This window comes from Temnothorax nylanderi, unplaced genomic scaffold (assembly GCF_030848795.1).
Source record: "Temnothorax nylanderi isolate EJ_2023f unplaced genomic scaffold, tnyl_v1.0 TNYL_tig0043_pilon, whole genome shotgun sequence".
Lineage (NCBI taxonomy): Eukaryota > Metazoa > Arthropoda > Insecta > Hymenoptera > Formicidae > Temnothorax > Temnothorax nylanderi.
The window spans coordinates 1,279,574-1,290,874 of NW_027249105.1; the positions used below are offsets into that span (position 1 = coordinate 1,279,574).

The following is an 11,301-nucleotide window of genomic DNA, read 5'->3' on the forward strand; positions in this document are numbered from 1 at the left end:
ACCTTGCTTTAAAGGATATTTAAAGCTCTAAGCCGTAAGAAATTGACGAATCACAATGGACCGACGTATAGTTGGCAACGCGCTAATAGCGCGCTCCCCGAACGCAGCCCATTAATCACTAGTGTCGACACTGTCGACTGGTGTCGAAACTCGATTGTCGACCACTCTATAATAGAACTGTTCAGGGTGTTCAGATTGGATTCCTGAGCACTCCTGAGAACGTGAGAACTGATAATTCCGGAAACAAGGGATCACTTTGATTGACTCCGATTTCTAATCGCCGGCAGCGGCGGCATCGCGTAGCGGTCCGTCTGTCCACTGTCCAGTGTCCTGTAGTCCAGTCCGCACTCCGCACTCCGTACTTCGTTGCTGAAATTTCGCCACATTTCGTTCGCGTTCGCGTTCGCACCCTGCGGGCCCTGTGGCATCGCGGCACGCGTGGGCACGCGCGAGCATCAGGCTCTAGGAGAGAGTCCTAAGACGGGTAAGACCTAGCACCTAGCCGACCTAAAGGTGAGCGTCGACGCGCATTGATGGATTAATGTGAGATTACGTGCTTATAACGAAAGTGTGCGATTCGAAAGACGAAAGTCGAGTCGACCCGCGGTCCCCGCGGGGTGTTTCTCCTCTCACGGTCTCCCTCGTCCCTCGTTTTCTCATTTCGCCTGGAACGGCTGGGACGATGCAAAAGATGGGCAAACTGAACTCGTCGATCGATATTATCCCGCTGCAAGGATCGAGTGGAGATTTCAGATCGAGGCACGTGGACAATAAGCACAGGATGGACCAGAGGCTGTTCCGGGATCAATCGTTGATTGATCGCGTGCAAACGGTAACGTAAATCGCGCGCGTCGAGCTCGAGGTTATCTCTCTGTGCGTACTAGAATTATATTGAACGTGCAACTTGCGCGACACGATCGTTTATCATTAGCTAATTAATGCAACATTGCAAGTTCAACTTCCTTGACGTCACGTCTTTATCTTTCGCAGTACATGCACGAAAATGAAAATAAAGTTTATATCGATGTGAATGAGATGGCAGACGCGTTGCAAAGGCGATACAGAGATTATCGTAATAAGAAACGCGGGGCGTTCCGTGCGATGGTACGTAAAGCGTACGACGAGCTTACCGAGATATTTTCCAAGAAGCCATCGACACGCGAGTGTTCTGCGTACGACGACGACGACGACGATGACGACGACGACGACGATTTTGAGGATGTCGACGTCGAGGTATTATATTGTCGTTCTCGATCTATTATTGTTATTATCCTTTGTATTCGTATTATATTATATCGTGTTGTATTATATTTGTAATCAAATCGCGTGTGATTTTAGTCAGATTCGCAACGTACTTCGATAGGTGACATGTTGTTACATATGTATAAGAAGACGCAATTCAAGCAGAATGGAAACTCGAGCGATAAGGAATTGATAGACATTAGTAGCGACGACGATGGCGCTAAAGTTGATTCTTCCAAGCCTGAAAAAGACGTAAAGACGTCTGAGCCTGGGTGTACTACGGTAGCTGAAGAATCTTTGCCCGCGTCGGTTGCTTCAACGGTTGCCACTTCAAAACCGGAAACAGTAGTAATCGCTAAGTCAGACCCGATTAACAACGCGGAACAAGAGACTGTCGTAGCGAAGCCAGAAACGTCTATCTCAAAACCAGTAAAATCAGAAAAACCAGAAATATCAGAAACCGTGAAATCAAAAATAGTACGTATTTGCACGCGATTTATGATTCAGATTTTACTGTGCTAAATTTTTGCGAGAATCAGATCGGAGGATAAAGCGCACGCTTCTTACTTGTTTCTGTCGTTTCAGCCTGCGAACGAAGCCACGAAACAGCCACTAGTGGAATCCACGAGAAAACGACAAAGAGACAAGGAAAATAGCAATGGACAATTTTCAGTCGCAAAGAGGGCGAAGACCTTACCTATCACAAAGTCTCAAGTTACACTCCTTGATATAGGAGTTAGTAGCAAAGTTTTGAAAACTGTCTGCAAATTACTATTCCATATGATACATCCTAAATTATACAAACATTTTGGTGCACCTCCACCAAGGGGATTTTTACTTCATGGACCACCTGGCTGTGGGAAAACGTTACTGGCACATGCAGTTGCGGGAGTAAGATAATATTTAATTCCAGAAAACGTCTAAAGTATATGCTATATTCACAAATTATAATAAATAGAACAGTAAATACATTTTTGTTACATTCTATAAACGCGTGTGAAACTGAAGTTATATATATTTGAATCTGTCCTATTCTCTCTCTCTCTCTCTCTCTCTCTCTCGTCTTTGCATGCAATTAAAAAGAAAAGTGGGGAAATCCACGATAATTAATAATTTATATTTTTTTTATATTAGCAATTAGATATGCCTCTACTAAAAGTAGCAGGACCCGAGCTTGTGACTGGAATATCTGGTGAAAGCGAAGCTCGTATCAGAGAATTATTCGAGCAAGCCTTAGCTCTTGCGCCATGCGTCGTTTTCGTGGACGAGATAGATGCTGTCATGCCAAATAGAGCTACGGCTCAAAGAGAAATGGAAAGAAGAATTGTCGCACAATTATTATCAAGTTTAGATGGTAAAATATTTATGTGTCCATTATTATGTTTTACATTATTTAAAGCTACATTTCTTTCCTTCTATTTTCTTGTTAGAATTGAATTTTAACGAAAATGGAGATAAAGTACTGGTGATTGGAGCGACAAATCGACCTGAGTCATTAGATCCTGCTTTAAGAAGAGCAGGACGTTTCGATCGTGAAGTGTGCCTTGGAATACCAGATAGAGGAGCGAGAGTTAAAATCTTAGCGGTGCATACTAAAAAAGTTGTATTGGCTCCTGATGTTAGTTTGTCGACAATAGCTTCCCTTACGCCAGGTTTTGTAGGTGCGGATTTAGTTGCTTTGATTAGGGAAGCTGCCATGGTTGCTGTAGATAGGTAAATCTTTTTTGCAAATGGTTTTTACCCATACACGCGTGCACGCGCATATGTACGTATTTTATGGTGTGTACGTATGCGCGCGCGTGTGGTATGTGATTTATGTATGCTGTGTGTATATATATATATATATATATATGTGCGTATACATGTGCAACTTTTGTAGAGTATTTGAGGATCTAAGTAGATCAAAACAGGAAACAAAGTTATCCGAAGTGACCGATGTCGAGAAACAAGCGGATAAACAAGTTGAAATTCCCGAAAACTCGGAAAATTTAATTGAAACTAGTGTTGCGGCCGAAGTCCCTGCTACGATTGAAAACGATCTCACGGTTCCAAAAGAATTACCCGAAGGTCCAATCCCAGAAGTGGCTGAAATGGATGTAATACAGGAACATTCGACAGACTTGTCAGCCTTGTTGGCTTGGTTGCGTACCGAACCTCCGCTTTCCTCAGAACGTCTATCGACCTTGTGCATTGAGCACAGTGATTTTGTGACTGCTGTAGGCATTGTTCAACCTTCGGCGAAAAGAGAAGGATTTGCGACAGTTCCCGATGTAACGTGGGACGATGTCGGCTCATTGCAAGACATACGGCAAGAATTGCAAACAGAAATTCTCGTGAGTATATCAATATATTTCTATCTCTTCATACTTTCCGTCTCTTGTGAAGGAATAGCTGTTATTTTATTTGTTGGTCTTGTAACACGAATTCCCGAAACGGGATCAACGTTATCATTTACCTTATATTTCTTCACTCACGACTTCGCTTCTTTCAATCATGTTTGTACAATATAAAACCGAGGCATGCATATATACATATTTACGGCGTTTTTGGCACATGTATACAAATTTAATTATTTATTGCAGGCTCTTGTCAAATATTCTGAATATTGTGATATATTAGGTATAACAGCTGCCAGTGGGGTATTGTTGTGTGGTCCGCCTGGATGCGGAAAAACATTACTGGCCAAAGCCGTCGCCAATGAAGCTGGAATCAATTTCATTTCTGTTAAAGGACCAGAACTTTTAAACATGGCAAGTTTCAGCGCATTGTGTGTTATAAGTATTGTGTTTGAAAATGTGAGAGTCTATTGATTTTTTTCATTTTCAGTATGTTGGCGAAAGTGAGAAAGCAGTTCGTCAATGTTTCTTAAGGGCGAGAAATTCAACGCCATGCGTCATATTTTTCGATGAAATAGATGCGTTGTGTCCTAAGAGAACAGAAGGCGATAATTCTGCGACAGGGCGCGTCGTTAATCAAATGCTTACAGAAATGGACGGTGTGGAGGGCCGGCAAGGAGTATTCCTTATGGCAGCCAGTAATCGACCTGACATTATAGATCCAGCTGTTTTGAGGCCAGGAAGACTGGATAAAATTTTATACGTTGGTCTTCCGAATGCTTCAGACAGAGTGGACATTTTACGTGCAGTAACAAAGGTATGAGAAAGAGAGGAAAAAATTGGTTTTTTATCTGTTTAAAAAAAGCGTATTTTCTCCCGATAATGTAATACGTCAATAATATATACTCGTAGAATGCAACTAGACCGAAACTTGCTTCAGACGTCGACTTGAATCAAGTGGCATATGACAATAGGTGTGAAGGTTATACTGGTGCAGATTTAGCAGCCTTGATGAGAGAGGCTGGTATGGAAGCATTGAAGGAAATAATAGCTGGTTATGGAAAGCCAGAAATTTCGATGCGACACATTTTTCAGGCATTCGATAAAGTGCACCCGTCCGTTCGCGAGAAGGCGAGTATTGGTTTGATTTATTTGCAAATCTATATCAGATGACACAAATATAATAGAAGTAATATAAATTCTACAGGATATTAAACATTACGAAAAGTTAAGGAAGTTGTACTCGGTTAGGAAGAATCCTGATCCTGAAGTTACGCCAATGGATACGCCACTAGAAGTTACGCCAATGGATGCACCAATTGTTGATGTAGTCATGGAGCCGATGGAAACTTAAAAAGTATAATTATTAAAAGCCTGTAAGAATCGCCGAAGAATTCTTCCGAAACCAAAATTTATATAAAATCTTTTACACGGAAAAGACGAAGGCTCTCCCGTAACGGTGCAGTTTAATTTCCGCGCATTTATGTCTTATAAAAAAAGTTTTTAACGTTGACTGCATTAATGATTAATTAATGATTTATTATTGTTTCAAGATATACAGTTAATACAGTCGGTTAAAACACCTCGTTATTCTCTGTAGATAAATAAAAAAAAAAAAAATATATATATATATATATATTTTTTAGAGCAGCATGTGTTAAAGGATCCTCAAGATTTCCGTTAGTTGATAAAAGTTTGTTTTATAACATTCAATAACGTTAACAATAATCTCCTTTTTTTATTGTATGTGTAACTTTGATTACGTGTACAAATAAATGTGTTTTCAAATAAAATCAATCTTGTGAGTTCTTTGTTATGCTCTACTTGAATACTTTCACTACAAATTTTTCATACATTCCCTACTTGGGTAGCTACAATCACATTTGACTCATACCGATTCAATCAAAGCGGGAAACATATCGTGGAAATATAAAAAAAAATGACAACGTTATCGTGACATATTTCATATCGTTTCAATAAATCGCTTCTCGTTCGACAAAGGTATAAACTAAAACTTATATATTAAGCACGTATCCCAAAATCCTCTCTATATATGTATAAAGGAATATTTCAAATACATAATCAATAATATGGATGCATCGCCAACTTCTGTTGATTTACGATAGTCAAAAATTACAATACATTTATTTATTACAATACTTATGCAGGCTCTTAACATAATTAGATATTGTTTAGGATTAAAGATGTTATGCCTCATCTATTTTGCGATTTTTTACAATCCAAGGATGTGCAAGAACGCCGTCCATGTCTAATCTCTTTTCAGGATCAATAACTATCAACTGAAAAATAATTGATTAAGTGTTAATCAAGTTTTAGCACATTAGCAACGGATTTGAAATTGTCTTACCTTTGAAATTAAATCTCTTGCATCTTGGCTAACAAAACTCGGAAATGTATATCGCAATCTTTTTATGTTTACATAAGTTTCATCGTTAGTTGCCGCATAAAAAGGAGGCTTGCCAACTAAGCATTCGTAACACAGCACTCCAACACTCCAAAAGTCAACTGTATGATTATGTGTTTTCCCCGAAACCATTTCAGGCGGCAAGTAATCCAAGGTGCCGCATAAAGTGTCTCTTCGAGAGGAAGGAGCGTGCACCGACCATCCAAAATCGGCTATTTTCAATTCTCCGTTTACTCCAAGGAGTAAATTTTCAGGTTTAATGTCACGATGGATGACGCTCTTGCTGTGGCAATACTTTAACGCATCTGCTAATTGAGCTATATAAGTGGCTGTCCTACAAGTATATAGAAATTACAACCTAAGTATAGAATTTATTTCAATTTGCGACAGAATACCTTTCTGATAAGAAATTCCTACCTTATTTCGTCAAATCGTTTATTGGGTTGATTACTCAGTTCTTTATAAAGTTCACCTTTTGGTGCGTATTCTAATATTAAATAAATTCGTTTGTCATCATAGAAATATCCATACATCCTCAAAATATTTGGATGCCTATGAAAGACAACATTTGTATCAGATATGACTCCTTAATTGCTCCCGTATATATTTTGTGTTGCATTTTTTAGAATTATACAGCTAATGAAAATAGAATAGAAATAGAAAAAATTGATACCTCAAATGGGTTTGGATTTCTATTTCTCTCCGTACTTGATGTGCGATTTTCGCGTCTTCTATTTGCGATCTATAAAGCACCTTCATGGCTATTATAAATTTTGACCTTTTTTCTCTGGCTAAGTATACATTACCAAATTTCCCTTTACCCAGGGGTCGGCCGATATCGAAATCTGTCAATACCCATTTCTTTTGGCTTTTCTCCTTGTTCGCACTACTCGTATCTGTACTGGAGACTTTCTGAGCATTTTCACTCTTGTTATCTCTTACTCCTCCGCTGTTTTCACTCGTAGGCTTCTGTTGATCTTGAGTAGAATCTACCGATTTACATGCTACTGGTAATTTCGGCGGTGGCATCAGTTCCATAGATTTCTTCGCGGTCTCTTTACATTCATTTTCGCTTTTGGTATTTGTCATCGACCAAACTTTGCAAGTGTTTTCCCCATCGTCACTTGTACTTTCCACAATTTGCGATGTTGCGACGTCTTTTACTAACTTTTCGGAAATGTGCAAGTACTCGAAACTGCTAACTGCTTTCAATGCATGCGTAGCTAATTGACGACGAGTCTCATCGTTGTCCGCTCTAAGCATAGTTGACACTTTTATTCCAGTTCTGTAATTAAGATAATAGATCAGGCAAATATGACCCCCTTGACAATGACTTATTCACACTGTTGTATACACTTATATCATGCCCCTTTAAAAAGATTATATATTATATTAAAGTTTGAAAAATACTTGTAAGTTGTACTTGTACATACACACGTCAATTTATATGTATGTACACATATATCGTCAGCTGTGCTGGTCGTCAACTTTCTCTTCCGGTATGTTAAATTTCTTTAATTTAATAATTTTACATATAGGAGAGCTTATATTTGATTACCGAGACGACATTACATTCCTCATAATTATTAATTTCGAAAATTCAGGATACGATTTTCTTTGAGAGCACTTACTTCTCCAGCGAGACTGAGCGAGACGAGGGTCAATCGACGTCAATCAGCGTGATCAACGGCGTTGGAAGTTGGAAACACCGTGAATAACAGTGAGGCTCCGCACCATCTTCAAACGGTTTTTCAAAATTTTGAATGCCTTTCGTTGATTGGTCAATCAACTAGATACGTCGTATTCATATCCAACAACGGGAATATAGATGGGAATTCGGATTTCGACATGCGCGTGATTCCGATAAGTTTGGGAACGCATCAACTCGTCGAGAAAAAAAAACACATGACACACGACACGTATGGCTACGTTCGGATTCCCACCCGAGTGCTAAAAATCCTATAGTATATGTCACGTGCACTATAGATTTTCAGCACCCAGGTGGAGAATCGGAACGCACCCTATGATAAACGGGCCACGTACAGTGAGGAGCATAAATGAGAACTCATTTATGCTCCTCACTGTACGTGTGAAACAAATTTTTTGAAATGCATTTTTCAATCATTTAAGCTGGATGCACAATGAAAAACACATGCAGGCAACAGGAACAGAATTTCCGACTTCCGACGCGTTGAATTTCTATTCTCTGTTGCCTGTCTGACCAATCACGGTGATTTGATTTTAGCTGTGATTGGTTAGGTTAGGTATGTACAGTGATGTACAGGCAATAGAAAATAGAAATCCAACGCGTTTTGGAAATTCTGTTCCTATTGCCTGTGTTTTCATTGTGCATCCAGCTTTATAGTACTGTCTAAAATATAGATTATATATTTACTTTTTATACATTTATTTTATATTTATCACGCATGTGACGCTTGTATGCATCTTTATTTATACAATAATATTTCTCGGGAGATAAAGGTACAACATAAAATACAGTACAATAAAAAAAAAAAAACATTGGCAACATCGCTCGGTTTTAATCAACAATAATGTAACATTTATTTAGTAAGATGCGATCCATTACTTCGGATAATTGAAAACATTGCGTTATAACCTCAAATAAACGTATCCATGTAACGTCAATGATACCCATGATTTCTTTCAGAACGAACGTGTCTGATGGGGTTAGGGAAGTAGGACTTACTGCCATAATAAGCTGTAAAAGAAAAAAAAACAAATGTTAGAAAATCAATCGTTTTGAAGAGAAACGCTTTCGTATAGCAAAGTTCTCTTATGATCGCTTACTTCATAAGGGTTAATTCAGGCATGCCTGGGTCTGCGCCCTTGCTGAAGCCTAAAATGAAATATTTAATTTTCAGTATTTTATTGTGCGAGCAAAATGACTTCGCAAGATTTAAGATTTTACCTAAAAAGAGGACAGAAGGAATAAATCCCCATTGAAATACGAATTTGCTCACGTTCAGGACGATGGCTATTCTCTGTTTTGTGGTCGGACTTAAAACCATTTTGACTATCTTAACGTCTTTAGTACCGCGGTCAAATATACTTGCGTTAATGCCGTCAAATTATTCTTAAATCGTGACCAACAGCAACCAACACGAACAACAGCAATCGAGCACCGAGCTGACCGAGTCTGGGACTCTGGAGCAACCTGGAGCCAGTATTTCACCGAGCCGAGCACGCCGAGCCGAGCAGCAGTTAGGTTAGGGCCACTTCAAACTTCGATGCCAACATGCAATGTTTTAGAGTGCATTTCTATGGAGAAAGAAATAGCGGAACACAATTAAAACGGAATTCCTTTGATTGGCTAATATCGAATCTTGAGAGCCCTCACCTGGAGATTAGCCAATCAGAGTGCGATTCCGTTTTAGTTCCGTTCCGCTATTTCTCTCTCCATGGGGATGCAGCCTTAGGGTTGGTTTATAATAGCCGTAACCGTTGATTTAAGCCGTAATCTTTAAGAAATTGACCATTCGCAGTCGATTATTCTTCTCACATTCGACTGTGATTGGTCAATTTCTTAAAGATTACGGATTAAATCAACGATTACGGCTATTAATAAACCAACCCTTAGTTGTAATCGTAAGGCCGTAAGAAAATAGACCAATCACACTCGATTATTCTCCTTGAGCTCGAAAAATAATCGAGTGTGATTGGTCTATTTTCTTACGGCCTTACGATTATGACTAAAAGTTTGTTACGTGCAATGGCCTTTAAAGTAAAAATTAACGCAACGTTAAGCTATGCAAATTTACTGAACAAATTAAATATGTTCTATGTGTTGTAGCGCGCAATTATAGAACAAAAACATAACTGTAAGATACCAAGTAGAAAATGCCATTTCAAGTAGTCTATAAGGGGAAAATAAGGAACCTAATGATTCTTTACCTCTATAGCATAATCTAGAAGACAGTTACTACGTTTACGCGAGCGTTACTTCTGTAGTAACTTACGATAATTTACTCGTTTACGCGGAGTAAATTATCGTAAGTTACTACAAAATCCTGTTTACGCGAAGGAATTATCGTAAGTTACTACAGAAGTAACGCTCGCGTAAACGTAGTAAGTGAGATAGAATGAGATTTTGCCACGCGGAACACTATTTATTCTGTATAGATAATAAATATAATTATATTAAGAAAATTATGAATCGAGATTAATGATCAATTATAATTAGCTCGTCAATGCCCCAATCCTCGTAACTGTTATCAGGCAGGTAGCGGCGTATAATTATAGGAATTTTTCGTTGCTTCAATTCCTTCATAGCAATTTGCAACGGGTCTGTCTCGCCTTCTAACTCTACCATCACGGGAGCACACATTGCTATCTGTAATGCTCTTGTGCCAAGAACTCTTGCCCTCTCGTACCTAAAATGTAAATTATACGATATATATATAGGGGAAGCTACTCGTACCTCGTACTTCTGATACTACACACTACATACTTGGTCATATATCTAGTCGTTATCCTCTTTGATCTTTGGACACCGCCGGTAGCTTCGTTGGCGTTCAACAATTCGATGTTTTCACCTTCATCTTCCTGAGGCTCCAATTCAATGTTGTCCTCGTCGTCTACATCATCGAAATCATCCGCGACCCTATAAAACAGTTATGACAGTTAGGTTAGATTAACCGAAGACGGCAAATATGCCTGCGTTAATCGTATTGACTTCAATAGTATTTAACTATTAACTTTTTTCCCATCTATTTTATTTCACGCCTACGAAAAAGAGTAACGTCTATAAATTAGAGAACAGCATGACCAGATATTTAATCGATATTACGGAAATACTCGATACAAGTAGAAATATATATTAATCTATTCTATGAATAAACCTCAAATATAAGAGAGACTCTCGATTACTCACTCGTCTCCATCGAAATCCTCATCGGCCATTATTTATTTATTTTGTTGAAGATGTGTGGGACACAATTTGTGTATATACAATTTGTTTCTGATGGTTATTTAGTTGGGTTTGATAATGAAAATGATTTTGATTGAAATGATTTTAACTTGGATCAGTGTTTTTATCCGGTAGAGAAAATTACTCGCGCACAGTTACAATTGTTACAAATTAAGCGAGGCTTGAACGGCGAACGGTAAGCGAATCGACCAAACATAAAGCACGTTGGAAATTGCGAAATGAAAATTGGAATACGATATGATTATACGATCAAAGCAGAGAGCAGTCAGAGCAGAGAAGTGGAGCCCTCAAAGCCAGCGGCACACGGAGCATGTTTTCCTGCTGGATTGCTTGCGCTCTAGTAAATTACT

General features: G+C 38.8%; 3 protein-coding genes across 8 annotated transcripts; 1 reads left to right on the forward strand and 2 right to left on the reverse strand.

Moving 5' to 3' along the window:
* The first annotated feature begins 174 nt into the window (after positions 1-174).
* On the forward strand, positions 175-5,387 carry Smid (nuclear valosin-containing protein-like smid). 3 transcript variants are annotated; one of them, XM_071704695.1, is made up of 12 exons: positions 175-484; positions 570-832; positions 991-1,233; positions 1,339-1,719; positions 1,828-2,133; positions 2,377-2,596; positions 2,673-2,955; positions 3,122-3,575; positions 3,825-3,992; positions 4,069-4,395; positions 4,491-4,709; positions 4,786-5,387. In XM_071704695.1, the coding sequence occupies exons 2-12, from the start codon at positions 683-685 to the stop codon at positions 4,930-4,932; spliced, it is 2,898 nt and encodes a 965-aa protein (XP_071560796.1). In that variant the 5' UTR covers positions 175-484; positions 570-682; the 3' UTR covers positions 4,933-5,387. The 3 variants fall into 3 exon arrangements, with proteins under 3 accessions (XP_071560796.1, XP_071560795.1, XP_071560797.1); XM_071704694.1 differs by having other exon boundaries at positions 175-832; XM_071704696.1 differs by lacking the exons at positions 175-484; positions 570-832 and having other exon boundaries at positions 1,103-1,233; positions 1,343-1,719.
* A 280-nt stretch (positions 5,388-5,667) lies between these two features.
* On the reverse strand, positions 5,668-7,955 carry LOC139771719 (aurora kinase C). Of its 4 annotated transcripts, XM_071704699.1 has the most exons (6): positions 7,635-7,954; positions 7,437-7,515; positions 6,677-7,288; positions 6,421-6,555; positions 5,947-6,337; positions 5,668-5,878 (listed from the first exon to the last, which is right to left on the reverse strand). In XM_071704699.1, exons 3-6 carry the CDS (start codon positions 7,264-7,266, stop codon positions 5,786-5,788), a joined length of 1,209 nt encoding a protein of 402 aa, XP_071560800.1. In that variant the 5' UTR covers positions 7,267-7,288; positions 7,437-7,515; positions 7,635-7,954; the 3' UTR covers positions 5,668-5,785. The 4 variants fall into 4 exon arrangements, with proteins under 4 accessions (XP_071560800.1, XP_071560801.1, XP_071560799.1 ...); XM_071704700.1 differs by having other exon boundaries at positions 7,414-7,955; XM_071704698.1 differs by lacking the exon at positions 7,437-7,515.
* A 2,149-nt stretch (positions 7,956-10,104) lies between these two features.
* Positions 10,105-11,207, reverse strand: Rpii18 (RNA polymerase II subunit RpII18). The gene is made up of 3 exons (XM_071704705.1): positions 10,895-11,207; positions 10,472-10,624; positions 10,105-10,394 (listed from the first exon to the last, which is right to left on the reverse strand). Exons 1-3 carry the CDS (start codon positions 10,921-10,923, stop codon positions 10,184-10,186), a joined length of 393 nt encoding a protein of 130 aa, XP_071560806.1. The 5' UTR covers positions 10,924-11,207; the 3' UTR covers positions 10,105-10,183.
* Positions 11,208-11,301: the final 94 nt, after the last annotated feature.